The following is a 26,816-nucleotide window of genomic DNA, read 5'->3' as shown; positions in this document are numbered from 1 at the left end:
TCCTTGGAAAGGACAACTATTGCGCCCCCCCCCCCCCCCCCGATCCGTTTTTCCTTATGGGACCGCACAGATTTATTTAGTTGCGAGGGGCATTTTGAATCAATTCCAAAAACGCATGCAGGTTTCGGGAAGTGAGAAATATTTTATTTATTTAAAAAAAAATTATGTGGCATAGTGTTGCTTAGTTTTTGTTTTGCCCAGTTTTTTTATTGCCACTGGACACATTGGTCACATCTTTTGTTTATTAAAAAAACAAAGGTCCTGTCCTTGGCAGAGCCCATTTTTCACATGAGCATTGTGTTTTTCTGATTCACATATACAATATATTTATAACCTATATCCAAACATACTGCACTATGCTTTGAAATATATATCAGGTTATTAATGGTAAATCCTCTGCCCTGTTTTCTTTCACAGTTGTACGAAGATTTACTGTCAGAAAACGAAACCTTAAAAGAGCAGCTGCAAGAGACGGAGTTCAAACTTACCCAACTGAGGCTAGAGCTGGAACGAATCACACAGGTATTTTTGCTAATTACATTAATCTTCCTCATTACTTCACTGAAAGGTGCTTGTGGACCCTCTTGATTTACTGACGTTGACCGGTATTGCTCAGATGTTTCTCTGTAGAGACAAATGCACTGTAGGAAAGATTATGTAGGCACACGGAGGCGGCGTTGCGTTTGCCGGCGTGGGACCCCAGAAGAGGAGGTTCAGGGCTTCTCTGTGCTATACCATTGCACAGAGCAGGTAAGTAAAACGGGTTTCAATCCTTTTTTATTGTCTTTAACACTTTAATGGTCTTTTTTTTTTATTATTATTATTATTATTATAATAATCAATAATGGAAGCCAATTGTATTCATCATCTGCATCTTTTTTTTTTTTTTTTCCCCTCGTGGAAGGGTACCAACATATTTTTCCACTGCTGTAATTTTGACTGCATTAATTTGAGCACCTGCAATACAGGTTAGACCCAAGTGTTCTGAGAATTTAGAATTTTAAAACTGACTTCGAATGAGAAAGTGTTTGTGTAACAGCTTAATCTATACTGCTTCCTCAGTGTTTGTAAAGTAAATATGCAAAACCATTAACTGTGCAATATTGTGGAAAGAACCAGGCTCCAGCCACCTCCTGCAGCTGATTTTAAACGGAGTATAAACAATATCTGTATTCTTCAAACAGAATCCAAACAAGTCCATTACTTAATGGGCCTATAATCCATTTTTTTTTTTTTTTGTTTTGGCGCACATGTCCATGGTAGTTCTGGTCATGCGCACTGCTCTATGCACCCTACAAATTCCATAGTCCCTAGTCAATTTAGGAGCAAGGAAGAGAGGATGGCTACAGACGCCCCCCCCCATCAATGTCCACCTTGCCATTACGACGCCCCCCCGCCACTTTCCTCTTGCATCACTGTCCAATCTCTGCCTCCCCTGCACAGTCCTACATACAGTTATGAGCCTGTGTCCTCTCCTGTGTCTCGCACCCCATCGATAATGTCCTTTTATCAGTGGGGTAAGATGAATTTCAGATTTAGACTGGGTTCAGGGTTCCGGGTGGGGGGGAACGGAAGTACCCAGAGGAAACCTTCACAGGAAGAATATGCAAACTCCAGGCAGGTAGTGCCGTGGTTGGAATTCAAACCAATGGCTCTAATGCTGCTAGGCTAAAGTGCTAACCACTTAGCCACTGTGCTGCCATATTAAACCCAGAAACAAACCTTTATTCTATTGCATCTTACCAATTCTTAGATGCATTGACTATACAGGTGCATCTCAAAAATGTATTTCAGTAATTCAATTCAAAAAGTGAAACTCGTACAGTGGATAAAAAAGGCCAAATGTGCCCCTGTTGAAATGTCGGGTTTCTGTAATGTAAATGGACAAAGATAAATCATTTCAGAACTTTTTCCACCTTTTAATGGGATCTATAAACTGTACAACTCTGTTGAACAAACTGGAATCTTCTATGGGAGGGAAGTAAAAATAAAAAACTAAATATGGTTGCATAAGTATGCACACCCTTAAGCTAATACTTTGTTGAAGCACCTTTTGATTTTATTACAGCACTCAGTCTTTGGTTATGAGTCTATAGCAATATTTGCCCACTCTTTGCAAAAACACTTCAAATCTTTCAGATTGCGTGGGCATCTTCTGTGCTCAGCCCTCTTCAGATCACCCCACAGATTTTCAATCCGATTCAGGTCTGGGCTCTGGCTGGGCCTTTCTAAAACTTGAATCTTCTTCTGGTGAAGCAATTTCTTTGTTGATTTGTATGTATGCTTTGGGTAGTTTTCATGCTGAAAGATGAAGTTCCTCTTCGTGTTCAGCTTTCTAACAGAAGCGTGAAGGTTTTGTACTAATATTGACTGGTATTTGAAACTGTTCGTAATACCCTCCACCTTTACTAAGGCCCCTTGTTCTAGCTGAAAAAAAAACAGACCCCAAAGTGTGATGCTGCCACCACCATGCTTCACCGTGGGTATGGTGGTGTTTTGGTGATGTGCAGTGTTTTTGCTCCAAACATATCTTTTGGCATTATAGCCAAATGGTTCAACCTTGGTTTCATCAGACATAACACATTTTCCCACATGCGTTTGGGAGACTTCAAATGTGTTTTTGCAAAATTTAGCTGGACTTGGATGGTTTTTCTTAAGAAAAGGCTTCCATCGCAGCACTCTACCCCATAGCCCAGAGATGTATAGAATAATACGGGAGATTGTTGTCACATGTACCACACACCCAGTACTTTCCAGATATTCCTACAGCTCCTTTAATGTTGCTGTAGGCCTCCGGGCAGCCTCCTTGACCATTTTTCTTCTAGTTTTTTTTTTTTTTAACAGGTGTTTTTTTATTAACAAAACAGCATTACAAGATATGCATTAGTCGACAATCAGATTTGCAGAGAAACGGTGACAGTCAGAAACCAGCAGTTTCAGCGTTTGCAGATTATAAAACAAAGGAAAATCAAAAAAAGGGGGAAATAATAAAAGTAAAGCAAACAAACGAGGTGCAAGTTCATAGCTCTCCCACCCCAGCACACCCCAACCGTAAACTACCAGGCGCAGACCCAACCGGAGTCCTCCTCAGAGTACACTAGGGTAAATGACCATCACCAAATCCTCATATATCCAACCAGAACGTGTAAATAACTCAGCAGCCAATCGAAGTAGGTGGCTCCCCGCGAGAGGCAACGGTCCCCATGACGGGCGGGGGGGGGGGGTCCATCTCTAGTCCCCCGGCCCCCCACCCCCGCGCATCTACCCAAGCCGACCAGACCTTATCGTACTTGGCAGGGCACTGCCTACTCTCATACGTGAGTTTGTAAAGGGGCAAGGCCGAGTCCACCGCCTTCCTCCAGGAGCCAAGGGTGGGGGGTTCCACCGTAGCAGTATCTCCCTCCTAGCATAAAACAGTGAGAATGTAATACATAGCTTAGTATACCTATCTCCCTCGACCTCACCCAAATGACTCAGAAGGAGCACCATGGGATCCAACGTAACCCTGGTCCCTCCTATGTCGCTAAGCCTCTCTGCTACCCCCGCCCAGTATGGCCGAAGCTTCGGGCAGTCCCAAACCATGTGCCAGAAGGTCCCCACCTCGACCCCACACCTGGGACAGTTCGGATCCTGCTGTGGGTATATGTTGGCTATTCTATGAGGGGTGAAGTAGTTGTTGTACAGGTATTTTTGCTGCTGTGGGTAGGGACAGGACACGGTTTTATTTTATGCTAACAAAGAATGTGGTGTTACTCTCTCTTCTCTGGCTATATTATCTCCATAAAGCTTTATGGTAAGTTGGACATTTAGCACAGTTATTTGACTTTATAATTTTCCTGATTATAACACACATTTTGATGTACTGCTTATTGATTTACTGTTACAAATCAAATTCTCTTTTTCAGAGACAAGAGCGGCATGCAGAAAGACCTGCCTTACTGGAATTAGAAAGATTTGTACGTATTTGTCTCTTTAGTTTTTGTAATATTAAATTTTTTAGGCCTCGTACACACTGGACGTTTGCCCAGCACTTCTGAATGCCTTTCTCCTGGCTGGAGAGCATTAGGGCACAAGAAGCATTTTTCTTAAACGCTCCTCTACTGAATGTGCAAGTGAATGGGGTTTTTGTACCTCCTAAACAACTTTAGACATGGACACACACGGGTTGATTTACCAAAACTGGACAGTGCAAAATCTGGTTCGGCTCTGCATAGAAACCTATCGGCTTCCAGGTTGTTTTCTTTTTTGTCAAAGCTGAAGGCCTGGTTCACACCTATGCATTTTTTAGTGCATTTTCAGTTTTGCAGAAACACACTACAGTCTATTTAACATGGTTTCCAATGGATGTAGTTCACATCTGTGCATTTTATGGAAAGGGCCAGGGACTTTTTTCTGCTTTTTGGTTCCATAGGTTTCAATGAATCAAAAATGTGTATTGAAAAATGTAAATTGCACCTGGAATATGCAAACTACAGCTTGCATATATGTGAACCAGGCCTAACTGAACAAGCTGCGGTTAGAAGCTGATTGACTACCATGCACAGCTGCACCAGATTTTGCACTCTAGTTTTAGTAGATCAAACCCATTGGCTAACAGAGGGACGTTTAGAAACAGGAAAAAAAAGCAAATCCCCCCAATATTGGTGTTTTTGACACCAAGCATGCATGAGGCCTTAATGTTTTGTGAAATGTCTTTAACCACTTGCCCACTGGGCACTTAAACCCCCTTCCTAACCAGGCCAATTTTCAGATTTCAGTGCTCTTACATTTTGAATGAGAATTACTCAGTCATGCAACATTGTTGCCATATGAAATTGTCACACAAATGGAGCTTTTTGGGGGGGGGGGGTTATTTAATCACCGCTGGATTTTTTTTTTCTTTTTTTTTTGCACTATAAATGAAAAAGACCAAACAATTTGTAAAAACAAATGCACTTTTCTTCATTTCTGTTATAAGATTTAGCAAATTGGTAATTTTTCGTCCAAAATTTTGGCCAAAATCTATACTGCTACATATTTAGTAAAAATACCCCAAATAAGTGCATTTTATTTGGTCTGTGAAAGTTGGTATACTAGCTATGGTGCCAATCATTGAAAATTGTTTACACCTCGTGTACTTACAACCTATAATTTCTTGAAACCCCAACAAGCCAGGAAAGTACAAATACCCCCCAAATTACTCATTTTTAGAAAGTAGCCAGTCCAAGATAATTAGGCATGGTGAGTTTTTTTTTTTCCCCACAATTCTTTGCAAAATGTTTTTTTTTTTTTTTTCACAAAATTGTCAAGTTATTTCTCATTCTGCATATGCATACCATAAATTTCACCCTAAAATTCATTCTACTTCTCCAGAGTTTGGTGATGCCACATGTGAGATTTTTACACAGCATGGCCACATACAGAGGCCCAACAAGCAGGGGGAGCACCATCAGGCGTTCTAGGGACATTTCAAATCTAACATGACTACCTATTACACTTTTGTGAGGCACTGATGTGGCACATGGATAAGCATTAATGTGGATGGATGAGCCAGGGATGGCGTACGGCTGAGCATGAATGTCGATGGATGGGCACAGATCAGCACTCTGGGCACTTCAGATCCAGCCCACAGTGATGCTGCACCAGTAGAGGGGAGGAGCCGAACCAGACATGCTTCAGTTTGTTTTCAAGTCCATTGGACGGAGTGATCACGTGGTAAAAGGCCACTGTCATTGGCCCTTTACCCTGATCTGTGACATGCCAGGTCTTGGAGGCCCGACGGTCACGCATATTACCAGGTGCATGCCATTCTGGGAGGACACTATAGTACGCCCAACCACGCTGTAGCTGTTTTTTGGCTATGGCCTGGTAGGCATGTGGTTAAGGTACTTGATGCTATCTGGGGAAAAACGGGTATGCTCTCAAATCTCAGATTGATAAATATACTCACTATAGAGACTACAATAACTGATCTTAGACTGCAGTGTGGTTGCTTGTTCACAGTAAAAAATTGTCTACGGTACATGTTCTCTACGAACAAAAGGAATATTTCAGATTAAGTGGTAATTAGTGGATTTAACCACCTTGACCGGGCCATCAACAGAATTGACGTCGTTTTTTTTTATATACCACAAATGGCTTTCTTTTGGTGGTATTTGATAATCTCTGTGGTTTTTATATTTTGCGCTACAGACAGAGTGACAATTTAAAAAAAAAATATTCTTTCTTTTTGCTATATTTTTTTATTGATTACTAGTGATGGTGGCAATATGTTTTTTTTTTTTTTTTTTTTTTTTTTTTTTAATCAGGACTGCGAGGGACAGATCGGACACTTTTTTTTTTTTTTTTTTTTTTTTTTTTTTTTTTTAATCCATTGACATTTTACAGCGACAGTGCTGTAATTAGCCACTGATTACTGTATAAATGTCACTGGCAGGGAATGGGTTAACACAAAGGCGATTAAGAGGTTGAATGTGTTCCCTCACTGTGTTCTAACTGGGGGAATGGGACTGGCTGAGGGAGGAGACCGATCGGTGTTCCTATATACTAGGAACACACGCTCGGTCTCTCCCCTGACAGGTTGTGGATTTGTGTGTTTACACACACATCCACGTTCCTGCTCTGTCACAAGCGATTGCAAGAGCCCGGCGGACATTGTGGCCACCGGGCACGCTCATCGGCTTCTCAGTGACGCCCCCTATACCCCTTTAAAGTGGCCGCCTCACCGTACAGCTACGACTATTGCACAGGGGATCTATTGACGGCCGGCATGTGGTTAATTACCAGAGTTATTGAGAATAATAATGGTTAAGAGATTTGGTGGCGTTCATAATTCTGCTAAGGGATTTGGAAATAAAATGTCAGTTTGATTCAATTTGCTAGAAGCCACAAAATCGGAATCAATAGTTTTGGGTGACAACTGAAGTTAAGAACAACATCTCTATAACTGGCCATAAATGGATTAAAATTCAGCCAGTTCAGCAGGGAGCAGCTGAATTTCAATCCATTATTTGGCACTATGGTTGAACAGAAGTTGGTCTACCAGACTAGCTGCCTTGACAGTACATTGTCGCTCAGTCAGCACTGCAGGCAATAGGCTACAGTGCTTATCTGTGTATATTATTGACAGGAAAGTTTCTCCGCTGTCAGAATAAAATGGCATAGGATTCCCACATCAAATGTGTGGCCGAGGAATTGGGTCAGGTTTTTTTTTTTGTTTGTTTTTCAACCCGTTTTTTATGTTTGTCTGATAGGATGTGTATTCAAATGATTTACCAATTTACTTGTCATCTCTCTTTAGGAAAGAAGAGCATTGGAGAGAAAAGCTGCTGAACTAGAAGAGGAGTTGAAGGTAATATCTTTACCGCTTTTTATTTTTTTGTTTTTATAAAAAATGGCATAATGTGGCAATATGCAGACATACAGACCTAATTGTAAAAGGATCCCTTCGGCGATGAGCTGACAGGGCTTCCATCTTCACCCGGTCCTCCTTCCGGCTTCGTAGAATCCAGCCATTTGAATTGCCGAGCAGCGGTATCGTATGCGTACGAAAGTTATGGCCATGGCACAGTGCTCTGGATTGATGGCACATTTTATGTGCCCTCGGTTCAGAGAGCAGTGCGCATGCGCCAGTAACGTCACTGCAGAAATTGCAAATATTTCCTAAATGGTGCACACTTAAGCGATATTCATTTTACCTACAGGTAAGCTTTTTTATAAGCTTTACCTGTAGGTACAAATGGCCAAGCAACGTTTACTAACACGTTAACATTTTGAATTATTTTTTTAATTCTTTTTAACAGTTTATGACTTTTGGCTCTAGTTTTTTTTATGGGCTAGAGCTGACTGAAGCTAATACAGTTGATCATTTAAAAGCTGAGTTCTAAGCACTGTAACCGATACTAAAATAAATTCCTGGCGTTTTTTTTTAAAGAAATCCGTGCTAAACACAGAAATCCAGTATAAAAACATTAATGGATCCAAAACTTCCTAGAAGTCGATCAACCGGTATACAGGGTTGGCGTGCGTGGTGCCTAAGGGAAGGCCACTCTGTGCAAAACCTTTACACAGAAGATTAGTATGACCTGTTTATAAAGCTTTTTTTTTTTTTTTTTAATCACTTTAAGGTTCCATAGCCTTCCCCCTTCTCTACAAAAAAGTGTGTGTGTGTGTGTGTGTGTGTGTGTGTTTAACTTGTGTGTCACTGTTGGAACCTTCCCCTCACTTTGTCTGGTAAACCAGAGGAAGTGAGGAAAAAAATAATAATTTTGTACTTGACCTAAAACCTGTAAAAAAAAAAATGTTGCTTTTATATACACTGTATTGGATCTAGATCATGGGTGGCAAACGTAATTTCACAGTGAACCTCATCAGCATTAGGGTTGCCCTCAAAGGACCTGTTGTATATGGGATGTGCTAAGTAAAAAAATGCAGAGTTCAGGGGTGTGCTGCATACAGAGTGCAGGGTTTAGGGGTGCACTATGCAGGGAGATGATTCTTTCTCAGATTCTGGAAATCTGCCTATGCAATGCCCCTCCCTGAGTGCATGTAGGGATCTGTTAGTTCTGGGAGCTGCTGAAAGCAAAGCTGTCCCATGTAAGCACAAAAGGCTTACAGTAGGGAGCAGAGGTTAAGAGCCAGAGGTAGCAGAATAGAGTTCTACCATGTTCTGGCTGCAAAACTGGGTGTGAGGGCCACATGTTAAGGCCTGGTGGGCTGGATTGGCCTTGCATTTGACATATGTGTTCCAGATAGCAGTTGGAACCAAAGCATGTTCAGTGAGAAATGCAAAAAGTCTGTTTTGTAACTCGATATTGAATTTATTTCCAGGTCCTTTCTGACTTGAAGGCGGATAATCAAAGACTTAAGGATGAAAATGCAGCTTTAATACGAGTCATCAGCAAGCTTTCTAAATGAAGCAGAGCAAGGCAAGGATGATAATGGCCATATCCAGTATCAATACCTTTGGCCTCCCTAGGCCTGCATGGGCTTGAAGGCCGGCTGGGCCAGAACGCTGTCTTCCTGGATTGAGCAGCTACTGTATAGGACTGTCTGGAACAGAAGCAATGTTCAGTTTGGCATTGTGCTGCACACACTGGAGCAAGACTTTCAGAGCCAGCATCCCAACCCCGTGAATGTGGAGAAAATCTGACCTGCTAGTTTTTGACAGTTTTTTTTTTTTTTTCTTTTTTTAATGTATATCTTACAATATTTAACAGTGCTTGTATACACACATCTTCAAATCATCGAAAGTCGGCTTAAGATGACACCCAAAAACTTATTGCCATCCTTGGTATAACCAAGCCAATTTACCCTGTTTGTTTTTTTCGTTTTTTTTTTCCATGGCTTAAACGCGTTGTGATTGGTTATAAGAATCTTTTGGACATTTCCTGCCTCACTTCAGCTAAAACTGACACACCCTTTCTTGTTACTCCAGAAAATTTTAGTAGTTTATTTTAACAAAACCACTAGTACTTCCTCAAAGCAATAAGTGAGGTTCAATATCAGACTGCAAATTCCTATTTAAATTCTGTCTGCTGACTACGTATGAAGGCATGCCAATCCAAGAACAAATATGCAACGTTTAATACATTGACACATCTTTGAATGTTGTGTTGTACGAGCTTTCCAGCTTGTTAAACCGTTACACTGTTAATGCCTTTAATGCTGCATTGTTCTACAAAGTTCCATGCTGAGTTCTGCCAAAGTACGCACTGAAATATCTTACGAGAAGTCCACAGTAGAGTTTGGGAAAACATGAGCAATGTAAAGTTTGTGCAGCAAGTGTCATCAAATCAGGCTGCCAGCTATTATTTTTCTAGTGTATGTAAAAAAAAAGCAGATGTCTCATAGTGCGTATCACTTTTTTTTTTTTTTTTTTTCAATAATTCACTTTGGTCACAAGCCAGGAGTTTAAGATTCCAGAAATGGAGTTCAACTTCCAGGAAGCATTTTAACGGGTTGTGCAGTCAACTGTACAATAGCTAATGGCTATGTAATGCAGAGTTCTCCTGTAAGTAAGCACCCTCTTTAATAAAAAAAAAATATATATATATATTACATCTCTGTACTTGACTGAGAGTAGGTATAAACATGCAGTGGTAAAGCAAAATTGTCTGTTGAAGCCAACACCAGTGTTGATGAGCTCCACTGTGTTATTGTAATTTTCTGTAAAACAGATGCACCCAAGGGTAATGTGAATGTTTCCACATTTTTTTGGATATATATTTCGGATGAATCTCCCCCCTTTTTTGGGCATGTCGGACTTCCATAGCTGTACATTTTTAACACCCGTTTATGTCAATTTTAGACAGCTGAGAACAATGTATTTTCAAGAAATTTCCCCACCAGGCAGATCGTAAATGTTGGCGGTCTAGGAAGTATTCATGTCCTTTTACATGTAGTTGCGCAGATAAACATAATGTCTTAGAGTCTCAAACATTGTGTGTGCAACTGAAAGGATAATCATTACACTGTAAACTCATTTATATGTTTGTATGTATGTGTGTATCTCATTTTTTTTATTCATAGTATTTAACTTTTGTATAACATTCTGTAATTTTTTTTTTTTTTTAACTAAATTAACTACCAATGTTTTTTCTTTTTTTTCATTTTTTTTTTTCTTTTTTTTTAACCTGTCACACCTACATTTTATTGTTGAATTTATTCAGTGTTACCTTTCAGTGATGCTTTGATACAAGTTTAGGTCACCGTTTAAAAAAAAAAAAAAAGTAGGTTAAGTTTTAATATTTACTGTAGACTGTTCCTAGAACTGACTAGGTTTTGTTCATAAAATGTACCGCAGTAAGCTCTGGAACTCTGAAAAACAAAAACTAGAATGGCACTTTTAATACTTAAATATATTTGGGTTGTGAGGACAAAATCATTCAAAAGCCCCCCTTGAATCTGTAAGGAATCCTAGTGCCCTTGCATGTGTTGATGAAAGGCTCACCTGATGGCACGGCTGTGCTTGAAGCCCAAGTGCAGGTCAAGAGAGCGCGACTATGTCCGCTTTTCCCGCCATTTGTACGAATTAAACTGGATCTCTGAATGGAGGGGGCGGGCCTATTGATCATTTGCCTGTCCTCCATTCTGAGATCCTGTTTCATTCATAGCAGCTGAAGTATGGCTTCTATAAATGGTTGAGCTGTGTGAAAAGGGTGGGCTCTTAATGAGCTGTTTTAAATCCCACTTCACCAGATGGACAGAGGAAGATTTCAACTAACAGAGGCATCAGCACAAGGGACACATTCTACTTGACTGTAAGTTATGTCCTTTATGCTGTTTTTTTTTTTTGGGGTGCACTTGGGCTTTTAATATAAGCTTTATGTACAGGTGAAACTCGAAAAAATTTGAATATCGCGCAAAAGTTCATTTATTTCACTAATGCAACTTAAAAGGTGAAACTAATTAATGAGAGACTCATTACATGCAAAGCAAGATAGTTCAAGCTGTGATTTGTCATAATTGTGAGGATTATGTCTTACAGTTTATGAAAACCCCAAATCCACAATCTCAGAAAATTAGAATATTACATGCAATCAAAACAAGGATTGTATATCGGACCTCTGAAAAGTATAAGCATGCATATGTACTCGGTACTTGGTTTGGGCTCCTTTTGCAGCAATTTCTGCCTCAATGTGGTGTGGCATGGAAGCTATCAGCCTGTGGCACTGCTGAGAAGACCAGGATGCTTCAATAGCGGCCTTCAGCTCTTCTGCATTGTTCAGTCTCCTCTTTCTCTTGGCAATGCCCCATAGATTCTCTATGGGGTTCAGGTCAGGTGAGTTTGCTGGCCAATCAAGCACAGTAATCCCACGGTCATTAAAACCAGGTTTTGGTGTTTTTGGCAGTGTGGGCAGGTGCAAAGTCCTGCTGGAAAATGAAGTCGGCATCTCCATAGAGCTCATCTGCGGAAGGAAGCATGAAGTGCAACAAAATCTGGTAGATGGCTGCATTGACCCTGGACTTAATGAAGCACAGTGGACCAACACCAGCAGATGACATAGCTCCCCAAATCAACACAGACTGTGGAAACTTCACACTGGACTTTAAGCATCTTGCAGTGTGTGCCTCTCCATTCTTCCTCCATACTCTGGGTCCTTGGTTTCCAAATGAGATGCAAAATTTGCTCTCATCAGAAAAGAGGACTTTGGACCACTAAGCAACAGACCAGGTCTGTTTTTCTCTAGCCCAGGTAAGACTCTTTTGACGTTTGTTGTTCAGGAGTGGCTTGACAAGAGGAATACGACATTAGAAGCCCATGTCCAGGATCCGTCTGTGTGGTGGCTCTTGATGCTCTGACTCCAGCCTCAGTCCACTCATTTTGAATGGCCTTTTCCTGACCATCCTCTCCAGGCTGCGGTCATCCCTGCTGCTTTTGCACCTTTTTCTTCCACACTGTTCCCTTCAACATAACTTTCTATTAATGTGCTTTGATACAGCACGTTGGGAACATCTTTTGCAATTACCTTTTGAGGCTTTCCCTCTTTATGGAGGGTGTCAATGATGGTTTTCTGCACAACTGTCAGGTCAGCAGTCTTTCCCATGATTGTGATTCCTATTGAACCAGACTGAGAGACCATTTAAAGGCTCACAAACCCTTTGCAGGTGTTATGGCTTAAATAGCTGATTACAGTGGCACACTTTGAGCCTAGAATATTGCACCGTTTCACAATCACATTTTCTGAGATTGTGGATTTGGGGTTTTCATGAGCTGTAAGCCATAATCATCACAATTATGACAAATCACAGCTTGAACCATCTTGCTTCGCATGAAATGAGTATCTCATATATTGGTTTCACCTTTTAAGTTGCATTAGTGAAATAAAAACTTTTGCACGATATTCAAATTTTTCGAGTTTCATCTATATATGTAAGACTTTTAAACCTGCTAGTTTTGGGGAATGCAACCTAGGGGGCTATTCTTCATAAAGGATTACAAGGCACACGTGTGCTTCTTGACTGACCCCTCTGGTAAAAAGGCTGTCCAGAAATTTGTAAGCATGTCAAGTTCCCTTAAAGGTATCCTCATGGGCCACATGGTTGCTATGAGAACTGAAAGGGCTTAAGCTAAAAAAAAACATATGGAGTCAGGAGGAACAGCTAGGAATTTGTAGTTTCAAAAATGAACCTATTAAGAAAAGAAGTTAGCCACTTTCATCAGTATTTTAAACGTGTGGCTATTCAGCTGAATCAGTTGGGATATGTTCACGCCATGTCCATTGAGATGCCTGCCATCACATGTATGGTGTGAACAGGGCACATGGAAAACAACTAATTATCTAATTACTTTTTCATTGAGCCTTAAATCCCAGAATATACTTGCTTACTGGTGTCCAAAAGAGTGCATCCTGGGAGATTAAATGAGTGTTGGATTGGCTGATACCTTTACATGCTTTGAGAAATGAGAATCCAGCATGGTTTGACAGCATTCTGTTCCATCACAGATTACATCTTGCTTTGTCATTTCCGACCTTTTTAGCTTTGTGATGAGACCAAAAAGCTGTTCTGGATAGAAACTAGATACAATGGTCACTTTTTTTTTTTTTTATCAATTTGCTATTGGGAAGAGTTCCCTTACCTTTCTGTCCTATAGACACAACAGGAAGTGAGAAAATACATCTCTAAAGTTAGGATAAGCCCCCTTTTTTGGCAAATGTCACTAGAACAAATATTCCATATAAATATTAATGACAAATAAAATCTTTTGGATTTTTCCTCACTTCAGTTTGTGAACGTGGACACCAGAAGAAATAGAGCTAGAAGATCTCCTCTGCGGGAACACTGAACCTTACCCACAAAAAAAACGTTTTAGCTTTATATACATTTCAAAATAAAATCTGTACTGCGCATACTTCTGAAAACACTAGTAACCTATATGTTGACCCTGGAACCTTCTGAGTCACTGAATTCTGCAGAATCCGTTAAAAACTTTTCCGTGAAGGGCCGTGTTGGCACCAACTAGCCTGCCTTTTGTTAAATGAGCCAGGTGATTCTCAGCTGACCATCAAAGATGCACATGTTTTTTGGGTATTCTGAACACCGTGAGTGCCAGCTCTTAGAATGGATAGAGGGAATCAAGTGATTTCTTGTTCAGTGCATGGGATTGTAAGATACATTTTAAAGTGTATGACTAGCTTAAAAATATCTTTCAACATATGCTAGGACTTTCTGATTCCCAAAGTTGCCAAAAGCTGGTCTTTACTAAATCTTTTGGATTGAGTGGCACCATGTGTCTTTTAACACAAGACTGCAGACATCTTGAGATGAAGAGGAGGTACTGTGGGGGACAGCTTTGGATTAAATGGATTACATTAAAAGCTTTTTTTATTATTATTCAGCAGCCTGTAGTTGAGTTTTAAAGCAAAATAGAAGCCTGTTGCCTTTTTTTGTTGATCGCCGTTTTGTCTATTGGAGCCAGATTTGTGATGTACAGCACTCCTGCTATCAGCGTCATATCTCAAGTGTATTAATGTGTAATATGCAACCATTACAGTCCACGAAGACTTTGTTTTCTTGTCATAGAACATTCAATCACAGTGGATTCAATTTTTATTTTTATTTTTTCTTTAGTCAATGGCAATACTTTAAGGCCCCATTCACACCTGAGAGTTTTGTAGCTTGGAGCCTGAAGTTATAAAACGCTAGAGGGAAAAAAATACATTATTCTCAATGGAGATGGTTCACATCTCCACTCCAAAATGCGATTTGGGCGGTTTTGAATGTTTGTATTCCCATAGAAACTAATGGAAATGCTCGTTTATCGTCTAGCGCGACAACAAGCGTTTCTACGGGCGTTTTGTCGCTTTAATCTGTTCTGTGAAATAGAACATTTACCCAGGAAGAAGATAAAAAAATCTACAAACATAGCAACAAATGATGAAAGAGATGATCATTTTAGCTATTGGCTAAAATAAAAAACGACGAAGTTCAAAAATGTCGGACAACGCTGTATGCAAACAGGCAAATGCGTGTGAATACAAAACGCCGGAAAAACCGACCGAAAACACTACGCTCAGGTGTGAATGCGGCCTAAGTCTAAATGAAAACATTTCTATAAAGTGATTTCAATTAATTACAATGGAAAACGCAAAATATACTATATTCGACAGGTTGCATGAGGCTTGTGAATTTTAACATGTCACAAATTCTCTATTGGATTGAGATTTGGATTTTAACTAATTTCAGGACAATGTTAATCCGTTCTTTGCAGTTTTAACTTTAGACTTTTGCAGTCTGTCTTGCTGGAGGACAAATCGTCTTATAGGATTTAGGTCTTGCCGTTTGCCAAGATCTACCTGTTTTTTTCATTCTATACTCGCAAAGCCTTCCAAGCCCTATTGTGTACAAATATCTGCACAACCTTGTGCTGCGCCACCATGCAAACGCCAAACGTGGCATTTAGTCTTATGGCCAAAATAGGTCTTACTAGACCATAGAACCTTCTTCCACTACAGTCTCCTAGGTGCCTTTTGGCAAACTTAATAGTTAACTCCACTTTCGTTGGTGGGGGGAAAAAGTGCAAAAAAAATGGTAAAGCATATAAAATTGCTAAACCAGCTAGGGGGCATGTTGTAATTGAAAGTTGTTAAAAATCACCTTTCCTTTTTAATCTGTAATGCTGTAATTTTCTATAAAAAGCAATATGGCAACCTAGAGGCATACACAGATGGAGTGCACAGATTTACAGAATGACCCCCTCCCCCCCCCCCTCCTGATATCCTGATATGCAATTTACTGCTTGTGTAATTGTGTTTCTGATTTTCCCAGAAATCTGCACTAAGATACAGGTCAAATTTACCGCGTCCCCTGCAGCAAAAACGTCATTTCCGAGGAGATATTCCCAAAAAGAATTATAACCCTGTAAGTGCAGCAGCTTATAAAGTTCATGCCCATTAGATTTGCTTTCTACATAGACAACGAAACAAACAGCTGAGTTATGCTTTAAGTAAATGTATATGACATGAGTACAAAGTAGAGCTGCCCAATTAATCATTAAAAAATCATGATCTCAATTCAGACCCCCTGACGATCTCCATTCATTCATATAACAAGTGGAGAGACTTATCAGCTGTCAAAAGAAAATATTCGGGCAGTCTGCCAAGTTTTTAAAAGGAAACATTGTAACTAACCCTTCCTTCTTAGATCAAACTTCTGTGTGTAAATGCAGGAAGTTTAACCACTTAAAGTCTAAATCTTTTTCTGACACTTTGTTTCTTAAGTTAAAATCAATATTTTTTGCTAGAAAATTACTTTGAACCCCCAAACATATATAGTTTAGCAGAGACTCTAGGGAATAAAATGGCAATTGCTGCAATATTTTATGTCACTGTATTTGCCCAGCGGTCTTTCAAGTGCAATTTTTTGGGGGAAAAAATGCACTTCAATGAATAAAAAAACGAAACGGTAAAGTTGGCCCAATTTTTTTTTTTTTAATGTGGAAGATGACATTGCGCCAGAATCGTGATCTATCATCTAAGCAAAAAAAAAATCGCGATTGTCATTTTAGCCATAATCGTGCAGCTCTAGTACAAAGTGGCTTCCCTCTGCCACTCCCACATAAAGCTGTGCCTGGTAAAGCACTGTTGGGCAACAGTTGTATGCGGACAAGTAGTCTTATGTCAACAACTTAGACCTGCAAATTGTGATGGGTCGCTTTTGTTTCACTCAGTTTGATGGTTTGTTCTTGGCATATTTACAGGTGTTTTATTCCACTTTCTACGATTGTGCCAAAAGGTTTTCAGTGACTTAGAACTTAGACTTAAAATTCTTCTTATTCATTCTAACTTCTGCATTTGTCAGCTTTCATGGAATTCCTTGGTGTTTGGGTTGATGATGTAGGTTATGCCATGCTACTGAAACCTAAAGTTGGACCTTCCAGTTGCACATGTATTTTAAACTACAATCATTTGAAATCCATGGATTACACACAGGTGACCTCCATTAAACTAATTGTGAGATTGGAAAAGAACTGGGTGTACCAATGATAATTTGGTGTACCATAATAAATGGTGCATTGTATTTTTCAGTTTATTTTGACTCATTTGTCAAGATCTTTTAAGTAAAAAAAAAGTTGTATAACATTTTTTGTTTTACAGTCTGTCTCAGCATGCTTGTTTTTTAGCGCTTACGTTTAGACCTCACATTCACTCATCCTGAATGTTGAAAGCTGTAAATCATGCTAAATAGCCCCTTTCTACGGTTTTGTTAATTTACCTTCAGAACTTCTCTCCTCTGAATATTTTCATCTTATTTTGGTTAGATTGAATGAGTGCTTTTTCCAACCTGTGCGGAGAAAGATAGTCTAATTTGTGTTTTTTGGGAGCTGGTTTTCTCCTGCTAGTGCTGGTCACATAGCATTACCCAGTGTCATGACCAGTGATTTGATATTGGGCGACATTACAAGCAATATTGGACAGAAGGTTTAGGGATAAACATTTTTTATTAGTATCTTTTTACATTGATTACATGGGATGTGCTTTTAAGGGAAAGATTATAGTTGCACTATAATGGCACAAAAGTCTTTTGGCCTATAAGTAGCATTGAAAGTTCTGTCTGTAAAGAGGCCATTGCCCTTACCGGAAAGCTAAAAACTTTTAGGAGAACCCAGTTACATCTTGTTGTTCATCAATTAATGTGGAAAGTTGTACAGTGCTGGCTAACCAAGACATTTAATATCCATCAGAAAAGCAATGCAATTGGAAATTCTATTTTTGCTGCAAAAATACATATATTGTGTTACAGAGCAAGTAGGCTCAATCTTGGAGCCAGCAGGCAGCTGATGCTTCTATTTGAAGAATCAAAAAGGGACTGTTGTGCAAGCTTATTGATTTTTGGCAACTTGTCCATAATATGAATTGTATTCGGGGGTCTACCACTAAGTTGACTAATGAGGAATTCGGAAAACACTGAACACTTAAGAATATGAGTTGTGTGGTTTTTTTTTTCTTTTACAAACTGAGGAAGAAAATACAAGAAAAATCTTGAGGCAATGTTTTCAAGCATGTTGGCTACCGGGCTTTGGGAAGTTGTACAGCTCTGGTTCATCTTTCCTGGTGTATTAGACAAGGGCCTAACTATGTATTCATTTATTATTGCCAAGGAGCGGAATAAGTAATATCGGATGTGTAGATATTAAGTATTCAATTGTGCTTTACGTATTGTCAGGGCAAAAATACACTGTTCCATCTAGAATTACTAAAAGTGAACCTTTTCTGATAAAAGCATGGAGCAAAGTCATTTTAGTCTTTGGGTATAGAGCATGCCACACCATAGAAACATTTCTGTACTTAGATGGTCTTCTATTGGCTATTCCAAGGTTGGTGCTCGGTGTAAGGTCTTTGTGAAGCCCTTTTTCGCATGTCCTTTTGCCGAGCTACACAACTCTCTCTGGTTTGACTACAAACTTTCTGCCTCCTGTATGCCAAGGTCTGACCTGCAGTAGGGTCATTGTTGATTAACGTTATTTTCTGTTTTTAAATTGTGCCATGCCACTTCCATGATGAAGTTTAAAAAAATAAAAATCTGCAAAAAAATCCATTAATTACTTGTATCTGTATATAAGGAAGCCTATTTTATATACATAATGTCAAAATGTGCAATATGCATGTTTTTTTTTTCTTTTTTTTCCAGAGATATATATATTGTATTTGTTGCAGCAAATACAGCTGTGAGTTCTTGTCCCTTGGCTGCTTTTAAGGTGTGCATTTCATGTCATCTGATGCATTGCACACATTTTATGGCACTTTGGGTGAAGCACAGAAAAAGAAAATATGAGCAAAAAATAATTAAAAAATATATATGTTCATCACCACTGTTTTTTTGTCTTTCATGATTTGGACTTTGAGCTTTTTGAAGTTTGATTATTGATTGATTTTGTATTAAGTTGATGTATTTTAGATTTAATGGGGTTGTAAAGGTTCGTGTTTTTTTCACCCTAATGCATCCCCCCTAGCCCCCCTGTTTTACTTATCTGAGCCCGTTCACCTGCTCAGCCCCGGTGTCCCCTTCTCCACGAAATCTCTGTGTTGATTGTATAGATTGATAGCAGCACAGCCATTGGCTCCCGCTGCTGTCAATCAATTCCAATGATGCGGCCACTGGGGCTGACTGTGGGAGAGAGCTTCCCAGAGGGGGTTAGCTATTGCGAGGAGGAGCTGCGAGAGCTGCCGTGGGACCCCAGAACAGCAGGATCAGGGCCACTCTGCAAAACTAACTGGCCGTGTAATCTATTCTTGGGCACTGACTGAAGATTTAAAACAAATTTGATTAATCTGGTCAAAAGAGGTGTTTCCTAAGTAACCAATGAGAATGTAGCCTTTATACACCTAGATAGACTAGTGTTTCCCAAATCTTCATCAGTCCTAAGGTAGCTATAGAAGGATTGTACTTCGGACAGTTCAACAGGGACTGGTTAAAATTTCAATCAGTTGCCATCCTTCTTTGACGAAAGTTAGTTGTTTGAGTGGCTTCTGTTGAACTTTTCCGGCTTATGTGGATGGGAGAATCTGGTGGGTTGTTTGTTTTTTTGTTCAGCCCAATGGCTGAACAAAAAGAAAGCTTGTAATAGCCAGCTTTATTACCGTTTTAGTGCTGGCTCTGTCCCCCCCCCCCCCCCCAATGCATGCATTTTTGTTTTGCCACCTGGCAAGTCTGCCACCTTAATATATTCGGTGTCCCCCAACTGCATTGTTGGTTCTCTCCTGTGTGTTCCCCTCACTGCCAGATGTTGTCATCAAGAATAACATACAATCTCACTTAATGAGATGCACAACATTTCATAAAACCAACTCTCAATTGAGCTTGCATAACGTCTATACATCTGCTCTATATATTAACCTCCCTGGCGGTATGATTCTTTCAGAAAAAACATGCTGAAAGCGGTACCATTATTTGCAAGGAAATTTGGCGTTTTATAATGTAGGTCTGTAATTTTTAGAAATAACTCACTTAAATCTGACCAAACAAGATTCTAATAGGCATCCCGGGTATGACATTTGTTTAAAAACAAAATTATAAATTATAATATAATAAATAATTATAAATAATTATAACAGATAATAATATAATTATAATAAAAATTATTCAATAATGTAATCAAATCAAAATCACTGAAATTTGCTCAGTTGCAGAATTGTTGCTGTCATTATTTTATTTTTTTTATGACGAATTTCCCCACAAATTGCTATCGCACAATTCTGCAAGTGATTATAATTTATTATCGCTGTTTTTTAGCTGATCTAAAACTATTTTTGACATAAAGGGACACTTTTGGTTGCTATGGACAATCTACAGTTTGCAGGGAGAAAGAAACGTTTTTATTATATAAAATGACATGCATGACACAGGACAGACCACTAGGGACAAGGGGGGTGTGTTTTTTTACATACAGTACTGTAATCTATAAGATTACAGTATACTGTATGTAAAGTGTTTGTTTACTTTTTTGAATTTGGCGCCGTTCTCCGTCCCCGTGCGTCGTAACGTCGCAGGGAACGGAGATCGGCGTCACACGGAGGCACTGTGTGAATCGAGCGAGGTCCCGCTCGCTCACACAGCGCGGTGGCATCGCTGGATCCAGGGACAAGGTAAGTAAACCATGCCTGTGGATCTAGCGAGGCAAGCCCGAGTCTGACTCGGGGTTACCGCTCGCAGCAGGAAAATCTAACCCCGAGTCAGACTCGGGAATACCGCCAGGCAGGTTAAACTGCACACATGCAATCGGGATCATTTTTAAGGCAGGGCAAAAGGGGAAGCTGCCCTGGGCCCCATCATTGCTGTGGGGCTCAAAGCAGCTGCCTCGTACTTGCCATTTTATCCTAGTTTAAATTCCCTTGTCCCTTAAAGTTTTAGTCCTGTGCTGTGTCCCGATATCTTAATGTGAAGTTATGTTACTAATGCTACCCAGTCCTGCCCGATTGACTCACTTCAGACCCAGTGTTTACATGTAAATAACCTGCATTAATATGTAACTAGAGGTGGCATTGATATGTAAATAGCAGTGGACTGACTGCATTGATATGTAAATAGAGAAGGCATTCATATGTATATCGTGCCCCTCTGAGGTCATATTCGCCATCACTTCTTAATGCTGCCCACTTGGGAGGTAAAAGGGCATGCTGAAAAATCTTGTCTAAAACTGTGGTCATTAAGCCCAACATCAATCAGCCTGTTCTGCAAAGGTAAGCAAATTGGAGGTGGGACACCTTTTCAAAAATAACATGGTGCCACTGCGCCCTGAATTTTTGGTGCATGTGAATACGCACATCTCAGCATATGCGTGAGGGTGTCATTCACAATTCATGGCATTGCTGTGTATCTGCTAAAGGACAGCACATTTCTGTGGTGTCGGGAAAGCTATTTTGCATGCGTTCCCGACACAAATGTGAACGCAGGCTAAATGTCTCGGTTACATTGGTGGTCAGTGTAAATCCTCTCATTACATTGGGGCTTGGTGTACAATCCTTTTTATTCACACTAGTGGCCAGTGTTAATCCCTCTTTATTGTGAATTCTCCTATTACATTAGTGGTCAGTGGGCCAGATTCAAGAAGCAATTGCGCCTGTGTAACCATAGGTTACACAGCGCAATTGCTTACTTGCTCCGGCGTAGCGAATGCTCCTGATTCAGGAACATCGCTACGCCGACTGCAGCCTAAAATCTGCGTGGCATAAGGCTCTTATGCCACGCAGATTTTAGGCTGCATTCTTGCGTTGGCCGCTAGGGGGCGCTCCCATTGTGATCTGTGTATAGTATGCAAATTGCATACTAACACCGGTTCACAACGTTGCGCACGCAAATTACGTAGTTTGTGTACGTCGGGTTTCGCGTAAGGTTACACATGCTAATAGCAGGCGCAGCCAATGCTATAGGATACCCACGTTCCCGCGTCGCGATATTTAAAATCTACGTCGTTTGCGTAAGTGAATGGTGCTGGACGCCATTCACGTTCACTTTGAAGCAAATGATGTCCTTGCGACGTCATTTGCCGCAATGCACGTCTGGAAAGTTTCCCGACGGAGCATGCGCTCGGCGCGGGAGCGCGCCTAATTTAAATGATTCCCGCCCCCGGCGGGATCATTTACATTGCGCGCGCTTACGCCGGGCAATTTTGCCGGCGCGCCCTCGCAATTTACGGAGCTACTGCTCCGTGAATCGAGGGCAGCGCAAAAAATTTGCGGGGGCGCAGGGCAAAATCGTTGCCCTGTGCCTCCGCAAATGTACCTGAATCTGGGCCAGTGTAAACGGAGGGGTTACAGCGATGACCCAGCCCCCTCTGACGTTGCATTAGTGGTCAATGTAGAAACTCCTCTTTTTATATTGGTAACCAATATGTTTTATAGCACAAAGTAAAAAATTGGGTTTTTTTTTTCAAAATTTACAATTTAGGTTTATACCACCAAAGGATTTGTGGGAAAAAGCTCATCAATGTTATTTGGGTACAATGTCGTACGACCGCGCAATTGTCAAATAACGCCATATCGCAAAAATGGCCTGGTCATTAAGGTGGTAAAAGCTTCAGGAGCTAAAGTGGTTATGGAAAAAAAATGCCACGTTGGCCCCTCTTTCAATCATCCCTCTCCTGTAATTTTAAGATTTCTTTCCTCCTAGTGATGGACATAGATCCTCCTTTTTTTGGGGGGGGGGTAGAATATTATTCAGAACACCCAAACATTGTGTTTTTGTTTTTTTTGTTTGTTTTTTTTTTAAGCAGTGACCCCATGGAATAAAATGGCGGTTGTTGCAACTTTTTTTGTCACATGGTATTTGCGCAGCAGTTTTTCAAACACGTTTTTGGGGGGGGGGGGGCAGAGTTTATTAATAAAACACTAAATTTGGCTAAAAAATTTTTGTATAATGTGAAAGATGTTACGCAAATAAATGGATAGCATGTCACGCTTGAAAATTGCACACGCTCATCTCCATAGGTAACACTTGAATTTTTATTTATTTTTTGACAGGTTACCTGTTTAGAGTTAGGAGACCTTGGTATAGAATTATTGCTCTTACGTTAGTGGTGATAACTCGCATGTGGGGTTTGAATGCTGTTTATGTACGTGGTCAGGACTTACTTATGCATTCGCTTCTGCGTGCAAACTCGCTGGGATAGGGGCGCTTTAACCACTTGCTGACCGGCTCACACCGATATACATTGGCAAAATGGCACGGCTGGGCATATTAACGTACCTGTATGTTACCCTTTAAGACGCAGCATTGCGTAGGCGCATGTGCCCGCTGCGATCTCCGTGAGTGTGACTGTGGGTACCGAGGACTTTGTCTGCTGCGAGTCCCGCAATCGTCTCACAGAAAGGAAAAATGGGGGAAATGCTGATGTAAACAAGCATTTCTCTATTCTGCCTAGTGACAAGGGCATTGCTCACAGCTCCCTGTGATCGGGAGCGGTGACTAGTGTTGTCGCACGTAGCCCTGCCCCCACAGTTAGAACACATCCCTAGAACGCACTTAACCCCTTTAACACCCACTACAGGCTAACCCCTTCACCGCCGGTCACATTTACACAGTGATCAGTGACTTTTTATAGCACTGATCGCTGTTTAAATGTGGTCCCAAAATAGCACCAAAAGTGTCTGTGTCCTGCCATAATGTTGCAGTCACGATAAAAAAAAATGCTGATGGCCCCATTACTAGTATAAAAAAATATTAATAAAAATGCCATAAAATTATCCCCTGTTTTGTAGACACTAACTTTTGCGCAAACCAATCAAACGCTTATTGCGAGTGAGTAACTTGTATAGTTCTACAAATGCAAACTCAATCGCCTCAAGGCCTTTTTTGCATCCAGTGCGGTCCTGTGTCTTCAGAAGAGGTGGGTTTTACGTTTTTTTTTTCCCCTCAAGGCCCGATGGTTTTCTTCCAGGCGGATGTCTGTGGGTAGAGCGTTCCATAGCCGTGGTCCTTGGACTGCAAATCTTCGTTCTCCTTTAGATTTGTAGCGGGTCTTGGGGATGTGGAGGAGGTTTTGGTTAGCTGACCAGAGGGTGCGACTAGGGGGTTTAGGGTTTTATTTTCTCGCGTAGGTATTGAGGAGCGTTTCCTTGTGTGCATTTGTGAGTGAGGCAGAGGGTCTTGAATGTAACCCGATCCTTCACGGCTAGCCAATGGAGGGTCCTCAGTGACTGGGTGATTGATTCCCACGTTTTTTTTCCCCCTGTTATCTGTCTGGCTGCTGTGTTCTGGACGACTTGTAGATGTGAAATTTGGTATTTGGGGAGTCTGAGGTAGAGGGAGTTTGCGTAGTCGAGTCGGGAATTAATGATTGTTCCAACTACTACGGCTGTGTCCTCTTCCGGGATGAAGGGGATGAGTCTACGCAGCAGGCGGAGAAGATGGTGAGATCTGCTGACGACTGATCCTATTTGTGCGTCCATGGTCATGTCCGAGTCAAAGATGACTCCCAGGCTTTTGACTTTGGTGCTTGGGGTGATGATTTGCCCAAGGATGGTCGGTGGTGTGTATGTTGTCCTGGAGTTTTTCTTTCGGTTTGCGTGGAGAAAGAAGTTCCGTTTTTTTTTTTTTTGGATCCATTAAGTTTGAGGGAGCTCTCCGTCATCCAATTATCGATCAATAAGAGGCAATTTTCTAGTGCGTGGTATTGTTCCTTTTTGTCAGTGATGCGAAGGTAAAGTTGAGTGTCATCGGTGTAGGAGTGATAGAACAGGTCGTGTTTGCTGATGATTTTGAGGATTGGGGTGGAGGTAGATGTTGAACACAGGTGATCCTTGAGGGACTCTGCATGTAATTGTACGTGCTTCCGACGTGAAAGCTCCTAGTTTCACTGTCTGGGATCGATTCTCTAGGAAGGATGCGAACCAGGGTAGATCAGAGTCTGCGACTCAGGCTACTTCTGTGAGACAAGTGAGCAGAGTTTTATTCTATTTTTTTACTCTATTTGTGAGGGGGAAAAAAGGACGTAAATTTTGTTTGGGAGCCACGTCGCATGACCACGCAATTGTCGGTTAAAGCGACGCAGTGTGGAATTCGCAAAAACTGCTCGGATCTTAGTGCAGCCAAATGGTGTGGGGCTGAAGTGGTTAAAAAAAAATCTTGATTTTTACACTTTTCCTTAAAAAGAAAATGCTTTTGATCAATTTTATTCCTATTACAAGGCATCTAAACATCCCTTGTAGTAGGAATAGGGCAAGACAGGTCCTCTTTAAGGAGAGATTGGGGGGGTCAAGAAGACCCCACATCTCTCCTCCAGGCTGAGATTAAAAATACGATCTAGGCATTGCAGCCAAGTATATGAAAGTATTTACAATGGCCAGGCCAGACGTGACGTCGCACCTGGGTCTCCGAGAGTAGATCTAGATGACCTGGGATCATCTGTTTCCCGGAAATGTCTATGGTTAACTTCCAGCGGCCCGGTGGATTCCTTCTCTGGCTTGTGGGTCACATGGGTGGCATCAGAGGGAGGGGGGACAGGGACGTTCCCTCCCACCACCCTGTAAGAACAATCAAGCGGCTGAACTGCCACTATGATTGTTCTTGCGTGCAGGGAATCGCTAGCTGAAGAGAACGATACTGAGTAAGAGTACACCTACAGGCATCAGCCCAGTGTAACCACTGAAATGGGAAAATGTCCATGTACAGGGAGTGCAGAATTATTAGGCAAATTAGTATTTTGACCACATCATCCTCTTTATGCATGTTGTCTTACTCCAAGCTGTATAGGCTCGAAAGCCTACTACCAATTAAGCATATTAGGTGATGTGCATCTCTGTAATGAGAAGGGGTGTGGTCTAATGACATCAACACCCTATATCAGGTGTGCATAATTATTAGTCAACTTCCTTTCCTTTGGCAAAATGGGTCAAAAGAAGGACTTGACAGGCTCAGAAAAGTCAAAAATAGTGAGATATCTTGCAGAGGGATGCAGCACTCTTAAAATTGCAAAGCTTCTGAAGTGTGATCATCAAACAATCAATCGTTTCATTCAAAATAGTCAACAGGGTCGCAAGAAGCGTGTGGAAAAACCAAGGCGCAAAATAACTGCCCATGAACTGAGAAAAGTCAAGCGTGCAGCTGCCAAGATGCCACTTGCCACCAGTTTGGCCATATTTCAGAGCTGCAACATCACTGGAGTGCCCAAAAGCACAAGGTGTGCAATACTCAGAGACATGGCCAAGGTAAGAAAGGCTGAAAGACGACCACCACTGAACAAGACACACAAGCTGAAACATCAAGACTGGGCCAAGAAATATCTCAAGACTGATTTTTCTAAGGTTTTATGGACTGATGAAATGAGAGTGAGTCTTGATGGGCCAGATGGATGGGCCCGTGGCTGGATTGGTAAAGGGCAGAGAGCTCCAGTCCGACTCAGACGCCAGCAAGGTGGAGGTGGAGTACTGGTTTGGGCTGATATCATCAAAGATGAGCTTGTGGGGCCTTTTCGGGTTGAGGATGGAGTCGAGCTCAACTCCCAGTCCTACTGCCAGTTTCTGGAAGACACCTTCTTCAAGCAGTGGTACAGGAAGAAGTCTGCATCCTTCAAGAAAAACATGATTTTCATGCAGGACAATGCTCCATCACACGCGTCCAAGTACTCCACAGCGTGGCTGGCAAGAAAGGGTATAAAAGAAGAAAAACTAATGACATGGCCTCCTTGTTCACCTGATCTGAACCCCATTGAGAACCTGTGGTCCATCATCAAATGTGAGATTTACAAGGAGGGAAAACAGTACACCTCTCTGAACAGTGTCTGGGAGGCTGCGGTTGCTGCTGCACGAAATGTTGATGGTGAACAGATCAAAACACTGACAGAATCCATGGATGGCAGGCTTTTGAGTGTCCTTGCAAAGAAAGGTGGCTATATTGGT

At 41.1% G+C, this 26,816-nt stretch overlaps 1 protein-coding gene across 2 annotated transcripts in view; it reads left to right on the top strand.

Annotated features, from left to right (window-relative positions):
- Positions 1 to 10,476, top strand: part of PPP1R12C (protein phosphatase 1 regulatory subunit 12C) — a 150,537-nt gene extending 140,061 nt beyond the window's left edge. For both annotated transcript variants that reach the window (XM_040325759.1, XM_040325758.1), the window contains 4 exons: positions 418 to 522; positions 3,906 to 3,956; positions 7,280 to 7,330; positions 8,809 to 10,476. In XM_040325759.1, coding sequence (XP_040181693.1) covers positions 418 to 522; positions 3,906 to 3,956; positions 7,280 to 7,330; positions 8,809 to 8,895 — 294 coding nt within the window. In that variant the 3' untranslated portion in view covers positions 8,896 to 10,476. The remainder of the gene's footprint in view (positions 1 to 417; positions 523 to 3,905; positions 3,957 to 7,279; positions 7,331 to 8,808) is intronic.
- Positions 10,477 to 26,816: the final 16,340 nt, after the last annotated feature.

This window comes from Rana temporaria, chromosome 10 (assembly GCF_905171775.1).
Source record: "Rana temporaria chromosome 10, aRanTem1.1, whole genome shotgun sequence".
Taxonomy (NCBI): domain Eukaryota; kingdom Metazoa; phylum Chordata; class Amphibia; order Anura; family Ranidae; genus Rana; species Rana temporaria.
Note: the sequence above shows the minus strand (reverse complement) of the source record. Positions and strands in the feature narration are given on the sequence as shown.